The 18383-nt window shown below is 37.8% G+C and overlaps 1 protein-coding gene across 1 annotated transcript in view; it reads right to left on the bottom strand.

Annotated features, from left to right (window-relative positions):
* NELL2 (neural EGFL like 2) overlaps positions 1 to 18383 on the bottom strand; it is a 340664-nt gene that overhangs the window by 222929 nt on the left and 99352 nt on the right. Inside the window, exon 9 of the mRNA XM_039253298.1 lies at positions 17977 to 18079. Within this exon, the coding sequence (XP_039109229.1) occupies positions 17977 to 18079 (103 nt within the window). The remainder of the gene's footprint in view (positions 1 to 17976; positions 18080 to 18383) is intronic.

Genomic DNA, 18383 nt, shown 5'->3' with positions numbered 1-18383 from the left:
TCCAATTCCACAACTATTATCCTACCCCAGACTGCCACCCCTCTCAACCGGACTAGTGTTAATGTTTCCTAACGTCCCCCACATCAGCTCCGTTCCCTTCAATCAGATTCTCATACTGCTGCAAAGTCATCTCTCTAAAATATAATAGTTCATCACTATTTACGGCTGTTTAAAACCCTTCAAATGCTTCCTAATGCTTTGGTGACGAATATCAAGGTCTTTCAAATCACTGGGAAGGCCGTGCATTATCTGGCTACTGCTTCCCTGACCACTTTCCTCCTCCAATACTCTACTTATATCCTCAGACCCATTCACTATACTCAAGTCACACTGGACAAGATCCATATACCATCATATTAGAGAATATTTTCTTTTTAATAATGATAATATCTTGTGCTCAAGAGGGTGTATAGAATCAGGCTTATTTTTCATGTATTACTGAAATGTGAGTTGATAAAGCCTTTGGGAACAATTCAGCAACATGTGTCAAAATAGTACAGATTTTTATAATATTTGACCTATAAATTCCAATTTATTAGATTCAACTTGATATAATTATGGTGGTATTTTTTTAAATAGTGAAACTTGAAAAATCATTATTACACTCTGTTTATTTGGTAGAATATATTTTCTTTCATGTATAGAAAGGTCTCTTTTGATAGAGAGCCAACATTAATACTGCATATATCAAAACTCATCACTGTTTTTAGCATCAGCTAAAGAGACCATCCCAGTTAAATGTCTTCTGGTTTCCTAACATGTTATCTATGATAATTGGATTATTTGGGACATTTTTTATCCTTGAAGTATTTCAAAATCAGAAAATAGTCTAAACTTGCTCTGAGTGAAAAACTGCAACACTCACAACAAAGCAAACAATGTAGAAAAGATGATTGTTTCTGTTCTTTTCAGGATGAATGCTATTAGCTTTGCCAACTGCTATTACACATAACCCCCAGTTACTCTGCTTTATTAAAGCCCCACTTCAAAACAGAAAATGAATAAACTTGACCCAGTGAAGAAAAATAAAATCAATTATTGCTTTTGTAGATGAGGCTTGGGCATAATAATCTAAATTTATAAATCAACTAATCTAAACTGAACATGTATATAAGAGATGGAGCACAACAAAAATTCTTGGAAAAGAGGCCACAATAGGGAACACTTAACTTAATAAGTAATGCAACAAACATTCATCGAACATCTACAATGCATTAGTTATTGTGCCACGGGATGGAGATACAGACTTAAATGACAACTGAACTCTGCTTTATGTGAAGTGGAATAATCCAGTTCACTAAATTATGTGACCCTGGGTTAGAAGCCTCAGTCCTGGGTCAACTGGGTGGCTCAGTCAGTTAAGCATCCGACTTCGGCTCAGGTCATGATCTCACAGTTTGTGGGTTCGAGCCCCGCGTCAGGCTCTGTGCTGACAGCGAGTTCAGAGCCTGGAGCCTCCTTCAGATTCTGTATCTCCCTCTCTCTCTGACCCTCCCCTGCTCACGCTCTCTCAGAAATAAATAAAAACATTTTAAAAAGTTAAAAAAAAGAAAAAAGAAGCCTCAGTCCTTACTTATCACTCAATTAGGACCACTGTTATTTCCACCTTGACAATGGCTCAAGTTAACTTACAGTTATGATCCCTGCTTTTCCGAGCTAGTAGTCTTTAAAGGCACCATACCACTTTCTATTCTATTCTATGTGAAACACTATCCAAAAATTAAAACTTCATGCCATCCCACATTCCATCTATTTTCTCCACTAGTGATGGTCTCGCACATGGCAGCTGACTACTAGTTTCACCAAGCTCTTGAGACCACCTTAGAATTTAGGCTTCACGCATGCTGAAAGTCAGTGCCAGAGGAAGAATCAGGCGCTTAAGTCCAGTGAAGCTGATCATCCTTCACATCCTGTTATTCTTGACCATAACTCCGCAGTTTGAAAGCAGCACCCAGACACATTTCCCCTGCTTTCATCTTCATCTCTCTCTGGATTTCCTTCACCTTCAATCAACCTCCTAGGGTGCTGAAGACTATAGAAACGGCTACAGGTTCTGCAATCCCTGTATCTAAGCCCCCTTTCTATGTGATTTGACAGGTCTTCCATCATCTGTACTGGACTTGAGAATTGACTTGCCAACCGAACACAGTAGAAGTAATAATGTCCGATTGAGATCCCAGTCTAGGTCTCAAGAGGCTTTGCAAGTGCAGACTTTCTTAGAAATCTACAACTGTCATATAAACAACCCTGGGCTAACCTGCTCAGTTGAAAGAAGACATGGAAACATGCTCCAGTTATCCCAGCCATAAAAGTCATGCCACCACGAACAGCTAACCCACCAGCTAACTACAGATGCATAAGCAAGCTCAGCCAAGATTAGACTAACTAGATCAAGCCCTCTCAAAAAATTCCCAAGTGAATCCAGACCAAATTTCCAACCAGCCAAAGTACTGTTTTAGGCTACCATGTTTTGAGATGTTCTGCTATAACGCAAAAGCCAATTGATCCACAGGGCTTCTAATCCTTCATCTCAGCCATTGTTCATAAATAGCCTCCATAATCTAATATATCACAAAATGCACCCTCAACTTCCTTGCTTTGATTGAAACTTGGATTTCCAGTGAGGATAATACTTATTTCTCTGAAATCACCTCATTTAGATTTTTAATTTTCTCCCACCATATCTACACTTGTGAGAGGAAGGAATGCTACTCCCAAATACCACTTTTTGATCCTCATGTAAAAACCAGTCCTCCTTTGGATATCTATGACCTCCATCTCTTCCACCCTCTACTCCCTCTTCTCATTAGTATCACTTATCTATGACAGTCCCCAACTGTGGAACCTAAAAACAATCTTCTCTCCAATCTGCCTTGGGAAACTTTGGCCTTTGGAATCTGAGTTTGCTTGCCTCCTTATATAGAGTGAATTTTGGGTCTTCATCATGTAAGCATCCATACCCCATAGCCACACCCTTGAACTTACCAACACCCAAAATTACTCCACCTCTGAAACATTTCAAACCTTAAGCCATGAGATTACTTTCACTAATACATATGAAATAACAAACAATAATAACTATAAAAACTTTTTCTGTGGTATCCATCAAAGAGTTATCTCAAAAAAGTTACCAGAATCAGACACATGTATGCCTGGGCATTTAAAACCATCTAGGGACAGTTAATTCTCATGGTATATAAAAATCATCTAGAAGCATAAATGAAAGGAAACCACCCAAGAATATTTTTAAAAAAAAAAGTGGTAGATCATGGCAGATTTGTTTTCCAGGATAATAACTCTTATAGTAAAAAGCTACAATAATTAAAATACTGTAGATTAAGTACCATAAGAAACAGATTAGCAGAGAATAGAAATCCTAGAAATTAATTCAAATACATGTAAGTATGTAAATATTTAACATAAGAGAAAGTAACAAGTTAATCAGTGAACAAAAAGATTATTCAACAAATACTACTGGAATTATTAGCTAACTTGTTTGACAAGCAATAAATTAAAAAAACTAACAAAAATTATTATCTCATGTACATAAAAATAAACCCCAGCTTAGTTAAATTTAAAATGAAAAAAGAGGGGCCATTCAGAGGTTAGAAGGTAAATATTTTTATACATAAAAAGGCCTTTTGTAGCATATGCAGAATTCAATTACATAAAATTCTAAATCTTTATATTGAAAAACACTAAATAAAAGAAGCAACATTATAAAAATATATTTGCAACATATATGAGACGAGTTTTATTATAAAATGAGCTCTTAAAAACCAAGAAGCAAAAATGAAATAATTAAATTTTAAAGTAGATGAAAATTAATTTTAAAAATACAAAATTCCAACAAACATGTAAAAAAATTTTTTCAACATCCTGATTTTTGCTTCTATTTCTTACCTCTGTTTCAGACTCCAAACTCATACATAAAATTGCTTGCTCTGCACCTCCACTGAAGGGGCTAACACACCTCTTAAACAGAACTTATCTAAACTGAACTCTTGATCTTCACCTCTCCCACATCCAGCCGGGTTAGCAGCCTTCCCCATCCTAGCTAATAGCAATCTCATCTTTCTACCTCCTCAATCCAAACCCCTTGGAGTCATCCTGACTCCTCTCTTTACTCATGCCCATGTTAAGCTATCAGAAAGTTCTATTGGCTCTACCTTCAAAATGCATCCAGAATCTACTTCCTATCACCACTACCTTTTGAAGCTACCATCATCTCTTCTCTTGGATAATTACAAAAACAGACCTGCCTTGTTTAAAATATGTAACTTGCATCCTACAGCCCTCAGGATAAAAATAAAAAATGAAACTCTTACCTCTCCAGCTGCATTTCACACCATGTTCTCCTCACATCAGCAATACCGGCCTCCTTTATACAATATCCTATCTCCTTATACAGAGCACTTGCATATTACACTTTCTCAGCCTGAACATTCTTCTCTTCACTAGCGCAATGTTACTGGTTCATCAGACCTCAATTGCAACATCATTTTCTGAAGGATGCCTTCCCTGATCTCCTTGCTAGGTGAATTTCACTTATTATAGACACTTTATCAACAACACACTGCTACAACACCTCACTGCATATTTGATCATTATATGATTAATGTCTATCTCTCAACCTGATTATTACATCTTCAAAGATAGAGAGCAATCATATTTTGTTCATCACTGTAATCCCAGTGTCTGGCAGAGACTGATTCACAGAAGGTGCTTAATAATTATTTTTCAAATGCATAAAAATTATGGAAAAGAGACTCAGTGGTAGGATACCATTTCATCTTTATTCCACTCAATTTCTACATGCAGGGGAGAATCATCCCCATACTACTATTTCTAGAATTATTCCAAGCTATCTAGCTCCTAAATTCATTCCTGGGCATATGGCGAACTCAGCCAGAATGGTTAATCCAATCCTTACATTCCACTTCACATTCTACTGACTGTCTCCCCCAGCTTCAGGTCCATGAGCACTTAGGAATCATGGGCTGCAGGGACATTAACAGATGAAATCAATCAGTGAACAAGTACAATGTCCATCTTGTTCTATACTAGCCCACCCCCTCCTTTCTTTTCAACCAACAAATAAAAGTGACCTTTCTAAGATTCAGGGCCTGAGAAATTCTGAAGGTAGACTCCACGCATAAACATAAAAGGGAAATTTGTAATACTGCTTGCTGTGTGCTGACTTAATTTGTGTTCAGAAAAGTTCAAATTTTTATTGGTTTAAAACCACGATGCTTACCCACAAAATAACATGAAAAGAATGTGTTACCCACTGCATTTCCCCCCCTCCCTTCCTCCAAGCATAAGAAAGAATTAGCTTCCCAAATGTAACAATAACAACTCAGGCAAAAAAAAAAAAAGTTTGGGTTTCGGGTATTCTTACAAATAATGCTATCATATGTTGTAGGGACCTGAAATTGGCCAGAAAGACTTGATTGGTTGAATAAAAACTGAGAGAACATCCAGGACCATCCGCACACATGGGGTTTCAGCATCGCCAGGTACACTTGTGCAGGTTCGCTAACTCCTCCCAGATCACCATCTCTGAAATAAACTCAGGAATCCAAAGGCACAGGGCACAACTCTAAAGACATGGATTAATGGGAGAATTTCTGCAAAGGAGGAAAGGGAATTTAAGCTTATGGAAAATGCATTGTCCTAAAGTTTTCTAGTACTGAGCTGCTTTTATTAATCTTCTTACACTTACAGGACCTACAATAAAAAAACCCAGACATCTATGTATGTGGGACATGCATAGTTACAAGTTGAATGAGAACAGTTTAATTTAACACTGAGACAGCACAATCCATCTCAGCAGAGCCACCTGGCATAAACTAAAACTATATATCTTATGAGACAGATGCAAGCTACTAAAAGCCTGGGAAAGCAGACTGATGTGAATCATTCCACCAAACACATTTAAAAAGAGACCTCATCTAATGAAAATGCAAAGAAACTTCAAAAAAAAAAAAAAAAAAGTTTGGGGACCAAGGAGGAAGAATTTGCCATGATCACTGACTTTGAAGAATTCTAGTTATTTTTAAATTTTAATTCAACATCCTTTTCCTATTCTTCTTATTTCAAAATCAAGTAAAAATCCAATCAGAAGCCATTCGCTTTTGAGATTTCTTTTCCTGAACCACCAAAATCAACAGTTCCATATAGGAGCTCCTACAAAGCAATGAAAGGTCGTGCTTCCTATAATGACACAAACGCTTCATTTTAGTGATGAGTATTAATTTAGATTTTTGTTTCCTTTCTTATTGTGTATAGAAATAGTAATAATAATACTAAAAGTGTATTTCTAGGAATTTATGTGTCCTTTGAACATGTGATTAGCGCTGTTTCTGGAACATCATGAATTGTTTACTTCTCCATTCAAAGCCGATTTTCTACTTCCACTAATGAAATACGTTACATATCACACTAGGCAGTATATGAAAAACACTGCACATGTTCAGAGTGTGGTGTTCCCACTCCACCCACTGCGGTATCTCAGGTAAGTGAAGGAGCCTCCCTAAGGTTTCCTCATCCTTTGGTTTCCTCATCCTTGCAACAAGCAACAGAAATAAATAATCCATGCTGAGTTCTCGCACTCAGAATATACTTAATAAATGTCAGCTTAACACATAAGCCCTAAAGCAGGTATTCTGTGGCCTTTCTGTACACTTGACATTCAAGAGAAGAAGAGAAAGCTCCATGGAGAAAATGGGAAACAAGGACATCACACCCACTAGCTAAGTCTTTCCTAATTAAACTGTGTTCCGTGTTCCTGCAGGGTGACCGTCACCAGAGAGCTGGTTAGAAATGCAAACTCTCAGGCCCCACCCTAGAACCACTGAATCATAATTTTCATTTTAACAAGATCCCCAGGTGATTCATATTCCCATTAAAACCCAAGAAGCACTGAACTACGTGATGTGCTCCTGATCGCGGGATTCATAGCTTGTTGGACAAAAATTCAAGTCTCAGTAAAATTGTCAACGTATGTGTCATGGATCATTAGGGTCACTTTCCAACAGTTAAAGTGATAAATATTCCATGTGTTATCTCTTCTGGTGTGTGGACTTAAAGTTCTCTCTCCTGAGTTGCTGCATTTGTTGCACAGGTATTGTGAGATATCTCTTTACAACCTGAAGTAATCTTTTTAAGTGAGGGCCATTCCAAAGCCAGCCAGCCAGGAATTTTTGTACACTATCAGTGTAACTGAAATATAAAACAAACAGTAAGCCGAGGGTCTGAACTTCGAATCCTAAAAATACTCGGATGGCCCTATGGCTTAGGCCAAAACTCCATAGGCCAAGTAGCCAGCTCCCCAGTAGAGGCAACAGTTTCAGTAACGGGGCTGAAGAGGTGTGGATAGGAGCTGCTGCCATTTAGAAGCAAAATCCCAGGCCCCTGGGTGGCTCAGTCAGTTAAACGTCTGACTTCAGCTCCGGTCATGATCTCACGGTTCCTGAGTTCGAGCCCTGCATCGGGCTCTGTCCTGACAGCTCAGAGCCTGGAGCCTGGAGCCTGCTTAAGATTCTGTCTCCCTCTCTCTTTGCCCCTCCCCCTCCCTCCCTCTCTCTCTCCTTCTCTCTCTCTCTCTCTTTCTCTCTCTCAAATAAATATTTAAAAAAATTCAGAAGCAAGACCCAGGCAACAGCTCTAGTACATAATGTGGGTAGAATATTCGAGTAGCAAGCCATGGGATTATAGCAGCCATTCCAACAAACAGATATTCATAAGCCTAACATTCCTGAGTTGGATGCAGTCCCATTCTTACGGCCACTAACTCCAGAACAATTTCTTAAAGCAATTTCATGTGATTTCATGTGCTTTTTTTCTATAGTTAAATAGTTTGAGTTTGGGGCCAGCTTTTGCACAAAAAGAAATGTGCCTGAATTGCACTCTGTCACAAAACCATCTCTAAACTGAGAGAGAAACTTCCTTTCTTACCCTTCCTTACACTGAACTCCTATATCATTGCGTTTTCTTCATTTAATTTTTAATCTATGCTAATTTTATACAGTCCATAATTATATCCTGGACAACACAGGCCACAAAAAGTATTCAAGGCATCCAGTAGGGAGTCTGGTGCTGCCGAGTTATTGTTTTATACAATTTGCCGGGATGGTAGGTGTTGTAACTTTCTTCTGCGACGGGCACTGTGATGTCCACTTACTTTTATTCTGCAGTGGTTCTTCCTGAGTTTCTACTTCCTACATAATTGCCAAAATCAACTTGTAAGCTGCTTTAAATTACACAGATCTTATTTTTCCTATTCTGATTTCAAAATGCCATTTTGTATGATCTCTATTGAGAAGAAAATAAGCCCATTTTGAAAACAATTACCTAACAACACTTCAGATAAGAAGCTGCATTTTTTCTGCCTAACGTAAGTGTTTTTCCTCTCTTTTAAATGGAGTCTCATATGAATGATATCTAGATTGTTGCTCTTTTGCTTTGGTATAAATCTGAAATCCCCTCACTTGTTTCAAAGTCTTACACCATGAAGAGAGACTAGCCTCCCGATCACCTAGAGAGGCCTATTTTTGGTTTCCCAGAGTTGTGTTAGACAGCATGATTTAATTACTATTACAGACAGATTTGCATAAAGCTTTCTTCGGAAGAGTTTTAGGCCATTTAAGCAATGTCATTAGATGGGCAGAGAAATTCTTTTGAGAAAATGTAATGGAGCATGAAAAATAATAAAAATCCACAAAATACACTTATTCAAGAATCTTAATAATGAAGAGAAATTACAATTCAAAGTGAAGAACTAGAGGCTGAGTACTCTCTATTATTTCAAAATAAAAGATGATTAAATAGGCACAGCATAATGCCTCAGAATCAGAGGGCAGTACGCAGTGTTATGTCTTCTGGAAAACTACGCTCTTTTCAGAAAAATATAGACTCAGTGTATTCTTTCCCATCTCATGGAATTTACTGAAGATGCAGAACAGCAATTAATTTTAACAATTTTGTATGAGCTCACCCTAGATAATACTGTTTGCAGCAAAACAAGCAAGTTCAGCCTGCTATAGACCATCTATCTCTTATTAAAGGATCTCCTATGAGTTGAATTTACCTTGTCAAGGTTGCTGCATAAAGACAAAAAAGCCATCCTGATGCCCTTTTAAAGACCTACTGAGACTGAAGAGAAAAATGTTTCCAGATTTCCCTCAGCACTGCCACCTAGTGCTCCTTGTGAAAGGGGGAGCCAGCTTTTTCTAGAGTAATTTGGCAAGACTTGGCAATATTTAAAAGTGCCATAATTTTTGACTCAGCAATTGCATCATCAGCAATTCCTCTGTAGATGAGGCCACATAAAAATGCACAAGACTGGGGGCCTAGGTGGCTCAGTGGGTTAAGTATCCGACTCTTGATTTCAGCTTAGGTCTCGGTCTCAGAGTCATGAGATCGATGCCCATGCTGGGCTCCATGTAAGAGTGGAACTTGCTTGGAATTCTCTCTCTCCATCTCTCCCTGCCCCTCCCCAGCTCATGCTTTCTCTCTTGTGCTTAAAATACATAAATAAACATATTTTAAATGCGTCAAGACCATTTATAAATGACATCTTGCAATATCATTTTTAATAAGAAAAACAACAACAAACTAAAATATTCTCTGATGGAGAAGAAATAAAATTATAATAAACTATACATTAGAGTAATATGCAACCATTTAAAAAGTTGGTTGACATGCAGAAATCTCCAGGATAAAGTCCAGGAAAATGTGTGGTATCATTTACAGTATATGAAAAGCCTACACATGCATATGTGAGTGGGTGCACTGAGAATCATCTGGAAGGACACTCAAGGACTAGAAGTTTGGGAGAGGAGGAAGAAAAAGAGAGATTTTTATGCTTTATTTTATATCTTTTTGGATGGATTGAATATTTATTGTCTGCATGCATCAGTTTTAGGTTAAAACATTAAAAATGCTGTAGTAGGATTATGAAGAATAATAGAGTCAGATTTCTTATACTACTTTGGACTGTGGAGTAGAAGACACAGCAACTAAATCATTGTGACACTGTCATCATCCTCTGATTCAGCCCTGCCTCTTCCTGGCATCCCAGCTCTGATCCAAGCTGACTAATAACAGTCAATTTTTTGTTTTTCTAAAGATCATTAAAATGTTTCATGTGATGTCTCTTATAGTCATTAATCTGAAGGCTATATTGTTAATTACTCTTGCTTTAATAAATTGCCAGTTCAGTAGTTTTCCACTGATTTGACATTTATCAGTTTTGATAATGTTTAAAAGATAGCATGACCAACAGCATTTTTGAAGAGTTTATGAAAAAGTATTAGCACAAAATTAATGATAGTGTTTAAGAAGCCCACAGGATTATCTCGATTAATTCTCACTTTAATAAAACTAAGCTGATTTTCTTTAGTGAAAATAGTCCTTATCATAAGCTTAATTACCTTAAACAAGTAAGGCACAAGTGGACTATTTTCTTGTCCTTTTTTCATATACACATAAAGATCTAGAACAGCATATTAATTCTATGACTTATTCAATATTACTTTACATGCTCAATTCAGTTAATTTAGAGGAGAAAAAACTGAATCCAAACCAAGTGTTGGGGAACAACATCAAAAAAAACTTGACCACCGAGCTGGACCCAGACACTCGGAGGATCCTCCCCTCCTCCCCTATCCTTGGAACGTGGGTTCTGCTTGCCTTCCTCACTCCCAGACTGATCCAAGGACTTAGCTTGAGATAATGATGTGGTGTTGATAACATCTGCACTGTACACAGTATACATGACTGAACCCAGTTAAGGTCTCCTTATACACTGTGGAGATGTGAGGGCGGTTGCCAGAATCCATTCATCTTGCCACCCAAGACAAGCCTCATCTCTGAGTTCCCTTTGCTGTTATTCAAACTGCCACCTACCAACCTGGAGTGGCCTTCCTCTTTCTTCAGTCTCCCCCTGCCCTTTGCTTACAGGCGGCTAGTTTTAGATTATACCTGTAAAGCTCCCAGGAGGCACACCAAGGTTGTACACATGATTTACAGCAACACCATAAGCTCTCAGCTCATTCAACTGTTCGCTGTCGCATAATATTCTATAATAACTACAGACTTTCAGGGAGCTTCCTAAAATTACTGCCACTGATAGTAAAACAACACATTGTCCTTCTGATTGCTATTTCTATCTTTTACATTATTGCATAGTCCCCCTCAGTCAGCACTGGCATTCTGGCCATGTAGGCCCTTGTGTCTCCATAATGCCCACTGATTTATAACCGTGTTCATGCATGAGAACCTCAGGCACATACCGCAGATTTCCCATGCTTTCAGCATTACTGTAGAGGCAGCGAAGTTTGTTGGTTGTGTTGCTCCAAAATGATTTTCTTTCTTAATGCAACCTATATATATTATATGAATTGTTTTCTTTATTTTCAAGAACAAAGGAACTCTTTGGTGAATTATATCCCACTGATTTTTGTGCCTCATACCTATATTTACATATTCAAAAGTCTCTGAATCAGTTTTATTTCACTGTCACTCGTTTTTGAAAAATCTCCAAATTACATAAGTGGTAGACATTTCATCTCTGTCCCCACTCTGTAATGCATTTTAAGTGTCAGAGCCAGAATCATCCATATTTGCACACTAATGTGAACACAAAAGAGTTAAATCTCCCAAACCACAGTCTCTGGAAAATGGAAAATGTACATAGGAAATAATCTACCTTTCTACTATTTAAAATTAATGGAAAATAAAAAACTAAATTAAATTAATGAAAATACCCATAAATATACGAAAAGTTGCTCATCTTCACTAGTCATCAGGGTAATGCAAATTTATTTTTTTTTATCTTCTAAATATTTAATTTATTTTTGAGAGAGAGAAAGAGCATGAACAGGGGAGGGGTAGAGAGAGACGAAGACACAGAATTGGAAGCAGACTCCAGACTCTGAGCTGTCAGTACAGAGCCTGACACAGGGCTCAAACCCATAAACCATGAGACCATGACCTGAGCCGAAGTCAGATGCTTAACCAACTGAGTCACATACATGCCCCACGAAAATGCAAATTTAAACTACAATTTAATATCACCTACCAATATCATTTATCATAATGCTTAAAATAAAAAAGATAAAAAATGCCAAGTGTGGGTAATGGTGTGCAGCAATGGGAACTTTCATATATTGTTGGCAACAGGGTAAACTGGTATAACCGCTTTAGAAAATGGACTGACAAAACAATTTTACAAGAGGTTAAAACAGTTTTGCCATTAGATAAAAGTTTTAACCTGTGAACAAACAGTTCTACTCAGGTACATACACATCAGGCATGCATAACACCAAAAAACATGTAAAGAATGTTTATAGAATTATTTTTTAATTAATTTTTAATGTTTGTTTATTTTTGAGAGACAGAATATGAGTGGGGGAGGGACAGAAAGAGAGAAGGAGACAGAATCCAAAGCAGGCTCCAGGTCCTGAGCTGTCAGCACAGAGCCCAACACAGGGCTTGAACTTACAATCCACGAAGTCATGACCTAAGCTGAAGTCAGATGTTCAACCAACTGAGCCACCCAGGTGCCTCTAGAAGGACTATTTATATAGCCCTAACCTGTCCTTCAACAATAGACTGGATTGTGGTACATTAATGCAAATAGAATATATATATGTAGCAAAAAGTATGAATAATTGACATCTATATCCAAAAATATAGATGGATCTCACAAACAGGATTTTGAATGAAAGAAGCCAGACATAAAAGAATACAAACTGCATGATAAATTAGTTCTTAGTGTCAGCCTTGGTCAAGACTTATCCAAAATACTGAAGAAGAGAGTGGCCTTGAAAAGAGTAGTATCATGTATCAGAACATAATTTGGAAAAAATAATTACCTTACGTTATATACTGTATGATCTTAGAAAAGTCATCTAATCTTCCTGGCCTCATTATTCCTCTGTAAGAAAGAGATAATGAATCCTTACCTCCCTAAAAGGAAATGACTGTTCTGAAGATCTCTAAGGTCCTGTGTAGATTTACATCTATGACTCAATGAGATAGTTTCACTCCTTTGTACTTTCATGAATAAAAACACATGGAGTTCTTTCCACAAAAACAATCATTAACAGCTAGCCTTGTACTAAGCCACTGTATACGTATTTCTCATTCAGTCCTCATCCCAACCCCATAAAATACGTATAAACTGTTTTCTTCTTTTTACAGATAAGGAAACTGAGGCTCTGAGAGGTTTGATAACTGGACCAAAACCACACAGTTAATTCTGCTAGAGCCAGAATACAATCCCCGAAAATCCCAGTCTATTACCCACATACTTAACTACTCAATATACAAAGACAGTAGAAGAACTCCATTTTATCTAAGCCAACGAGACTTTTTAAATCAAGTTTAATACAATCTGTTGTCTAGTCACCACAGAGCATGTGAAAATGTCATCTATGTTATGGACTGAAACTCTGATTTTGTTCAATCAAAAGAATGATGATTTTAATTTATTCATATAACTCTGGCCTCTTTGAGACAGTATCAATTAAAAAAACTATTGCTACTAACCAAGCACTAGCCAGTTTTGAGGGTTACATTCACATTTCCCATATTTGATCCTTCTCCAAGGAAAGAGGGGAGAAATCGGCCTTCCTTGTTACTGTTCTTTTAAACACAGCCTCTTCTGTAAAGGACCTTACAGTATTAGTTCAGATTTGCCTCGATTCTCTATTTTCATGAACCGCCTTTTCTGTGGAACAGAGCTCTATGCACAAAACTGAATTTTTTTTTTTAATTTCAGTGACTTTCAGGAACTTTCTATTTGCTAGAACTTACATTGATTATTTGCTGACATCCATTTTCTTCTTAACTTAGGTTGAGATTTTACATACTTCGATTAGTTAGACCTCATCCTATTTCAGAGTTCAAGTGACCCACAATATTTATACTTTGCGTTTTCTAGAGTTAACTTACACTTGTGTCAGTCAGTCTCACTATTGGCTAGTCAAGAGCCTGTGACTGCAGTAAAGGAAGTGGGGCTGCTGGCTGAAAGGGGAGAAGAGGGAGGGAGAAAGGCAAATCCTGCTTACTTGGCAACACAGCCTAGACTTAGCCAGGACTCTCAATGGTTCTGCACGGTAAGCTGAGTTACCAGCAGATAAAAGCAGATTGCTTAGATTCATTGTAGCAGATGGTTTTAAAGAAGGAAGCAGGCTTGAAAAGCACAGCACTTCTGAATAGAACTCCTCTGGGACTTCTAATTAATTGTGTGTTCTTGGAAAAATCATGCGCTCGCTCTTCTTCGGAAGACGGGAACCATGACTGCCTTACACAGTTGTCGTGAAGCTCACATGAGGAGCAACTGATGGAAGTGAGAGGACTTCATTACGTTGTGATGATCACTGCCTTCATTATTTAGTGTTGGCATTTCTGCCCTTCGGTCTTCTGTTTCAGTTTAACTCCGCCACAATAGCTCAAGGGTGGGGGCAGGAAGAGGCTCAGCCCCTCCTTCCAGCACTTTCCCTTTGTAGATTCAAATAAAGAAAAGTAACAGGCTTGGTTCTCTCTGACTTCTTTCCCAGAACAACAACCTTCTTACTATTCACCAGTATTTATATTTGGATAAAGAGCTAAAGCTGAAGTTACAGAGGGAAAATATAAAGCAGACTGAAAAACAGGGCTGCTCGGAGTTGCACAAAACTCTGCTGAAGCAAGCCTGAAAGCACTGAATAAAGAACACCAAAAACCGACTAGCCACATGCACTCCTTTTGTTCATTTCAATCTTGGCAGAGTAAAATTCAGCAGTTGTGTTATGTGTTTTCCCTTCCAAGGACTTTAGAAACAAGTGATTAATCTCTTTAAACTGTTCTCAGTAAAGAATATATTTTGCTAATTTTATGTCATTACAAAGGCTATCGAGCAAGAGTTGCCAAGACAGGATGGGTACAGGGTATAAGAGGAGGGCTCAGGTTTTACTTTTAAAAAGTAAAAACTATACAGCTTAACCTATACTACACTGAAATGAAGTTCTCATAAAATATAGCAACGATAATACTGAGTAAACTAAGATAAGAAAATGAGACTGTTTCCTTCCCCTCAGATGTAATAGTGAGACTCTCTCAGTCTCTCTCTCTCTCATAGCTATTTGCTTCTCTCAGCACATACAAATTTCTGAACAATCTAAACAAGTCAGTTAATGATTATTAAATTTATTTTAAATGTTATTTTTTCTTTTATAAATAAATTTTTGCAAACTTTTCAAAAGCATATTTCCTGAAATTTAAAAAAAAATTTTTTTCATGTTTTATTTATTTCTGAGAGAGAGAGAGACAGCATGAGCAGGGGAGGGACAGAGAGAGAGAGGCACAGAATCCAAAGCAGTCTCCAGGCTCTGAGCTGGCTGTCAGCACAGGGCCCGACACGGGGCTCGAACCCACGAACCGTGAGATCATGACCTGAGCCGAAGTTGGATGCTTAACCGACTGAGCCACCCAGGTGTCCCTCCTGAAATATTTTTACTGACTGGTTTTTAAATTGTGCATGTGGAGACACGATCCCAAATAATCTTTAAGAAAGAGCCTAAGTGTCCATCAACGGACGAATGGATCAAGAAGATGTGGTTTATCTATACCATGGAATGCTACAGGGCAATGAGAAAGAATGAAATCTGGCCATGTGTAGCAACATGGATGGACCTTGAGGGTGTTATGCTGAGCGAAACAAGTCAGGCAGAGAAGGACAAATATCTTATGTTTGCACGTATAGGAGGATTAGGAGGAACTTGACGGAGGAACAAGGGGGAGAAGAAGGGCGGAAATGGTGGGGGAAAGGGAGAGAGGCAAATCATGAGAGACTCTTGAATGCTGACAAAAACTGAGGACTGATGGATGTGGGGGGGAGGGGGGATGGGCATGGAGGAGGGCACTTTGGGGATGAGCACTGAGTGTTATGTAGAAACTAATTTGACAATAAACTATTTGTAAAAAAAAAAAAAAATAAAGTCTAAGAACTAAAATTCGAGAACACACACACACAAAAAAAGAATACTTACCATATGAACTAAATTCTTATTTCCCTTAGGGGAAAAAAAAATTCTGTAGATGTTTACAGAAAATTTCTTGCTGGCTCTTGTAAAAATGCTGAATTCATCAGAATTAGAAGTGCCCCGAATACAAACAGAGGCACAAATCCTCTATATTCCATGGCACTCATATCACTGAATATAAGCACAAAGACAAAGTCACTTTATCCTTAATGCTTTTAGTGACAGAAAATGAAAGGCTCAAATAAATTATTTTGGCATTTCTTCAGTAATATTGTGGTCCCTTCACTGATTACTTACTTGTAACTTTCACTACTATATATGAGACAAACACAATCAATTTTCAATCATTAGCACCAAAGTCTGCCAGAAGCACTTTGCATTAATAAATCTCAAAATATTTTACCATTTCATTAAATCTAACTGCATGTTGTTGGGAAGATTTCAAGCACTGTCTGATTTAGTAGGCAGCTTACTGTTGGTAACAGAGACAAATGGTAAAATCAGAATTAAAATTCACTACTTCTGACTAATGCATCTATCATGATGGTCCATTATTCCAATCAGCCTGTCTCTAATAAAATTGACATCACTTAATGCAGATCTATTATATTCAGGGGTAACAATGTAAAAATAAATGTGGGAAGAATAAAAGAAGTTAGAGCAAAAAGTCTGATCCTGCTATTGTCGTGTTAGGAATATAAGCCCTATAAAGGGCTTCTCCTCCTCCTGCCCCAACTATGTACAAAGAAAACTATAGAACATCACCACAAGGTTTTAGGGACTAAGAAAAGTTCAAGGAAAAACTCAAATTCCTCCTCACCAAGGAAATTAGCTAGTGACGTGTGTAAGAAAATTGCATTCAGTCCTTCCTGGTTCAGCCGAACTTACTTAACCAGGCTAATATGCTTTCCTGAAATGGACTGGCTTCAATGTAAAGTCTAATAAAATTAAATATAAATGAGCTCCTGAGGGAATTACATCAATGGACTACAAAGCGACTTTCTGATTGTTCCCTGATAACTCATCACCCTCACCAGAGCAGGAGATGGCAACAGTTAAAGGAGCAGGGTGAACAAAAGCCCTAGCAAAGGCAACCGTTCACTCTCTCCCCTCCTTCCCTCTCCCCTTCCACTGCCTCCCCTATTTCTCTCTCCTCCCATGTACATGGATGATTATACTGCATTTATGTAGTCCCATATACTCTACAAATTTTCTAACAACTCAGTTTATATAGGTTACTATTCCTTTGCACAAAAATAGGTAAATTTTAAATGTTCCTTTTAACAAGAATTTAAAGACAGTCTTTTAAAGTGTAAGTAGCAGAAATACAACAATCTGTTATTGAACACAGGACATAGGATGCGTTTCAGGCCAGCTACGAATTCAGAGAGCATCTCCTGACTACAGAAGTGAACCGCAGAGTTACTAAAAGGCAAAACAGTTTTCTCACTCAGTAGTGTGAGCCTTTTTTTATGAATTAACACCATGGCCCCCTTTACAATGGATGGTCCTATGACAACATGGACCTCTGTGGTTTGAACTAATGGAGTTGGTGTAGCATCTGCTACTGAAGGTCACTTGGATCGTAGATCTCCTTGGTCATCTGGCTGCATGTGAACCATCCTTAACCTATTTTTGGAGGCATCTGTATCAAGTAGTGTAATGAGAGAATGCGTACCACTAAATTTCATATATATCTTTCCTACTACTATCACTATACAGAACAGAATCCTCCAAGAAAAAATAATCCTATTAAATACAAGTAGAGCATTTTAAATGGAAAACAACCGATCACGAGACTATAGAAGGTACTGTACCTATTTGCTTCATTCTAAAAGCGATTTAGCTTGCCCAGATCAAACCAATGATAGGTGCATATTTATTAATATAAAGCTTTAGTTTTACAAAAACAGAAAGTATTCATCATGAAAGTTATGCTCACATTTGCATTCCTTGCAGCACTTGCCATCCACGTATGCAGGAGCCGACTTCAGTGGGCAGTCAGGAATTGGGCAGATCAGAGTTTCACACTGGATGGTTCCATTCTGAGAAGAAAATAATATTTAAAGAATTTCAAAAATGCAGTTTGATAGCCTGGAAGTATTTTTTAATCTGTTTCTTAGGTTTCAAACTCTTCACATAAAATGTCATAAATAGCACTATTTTCTGTGGTTATTATTACCCAGTAAAACCCATGATACAGAGACCCACGGGAATATAGATTGGGTCCTAACACAGTGGGTACCTGGCTCCCATCTTGTGTCCAGTGACAATCCTAAATACTCTAAATAGAGTTCCCCTTCCATGATGAGGTGGATGAGAACATGGATGGAGGGAAGAGCACACACA

The sequence above is a fragment of the Hyaena hyaena genome, unplaced genomic scaffold (genome assembly GCF_003009895.1).
Source record: "Hyaena hyaena isolate Hyena2069 unplaced genomic scaffold, ASM300989v1 scaffold_445, whole genome shotgun sequence".
NCBI lineage: Eukaryota > Metazoa > Chordata > Mammalia > Carnivora > Hyaenidae > Hyaena > Hyaena hyaena.
This window is presented reverse-complemented; position numbering and strand designations above follow the sequence as displayed.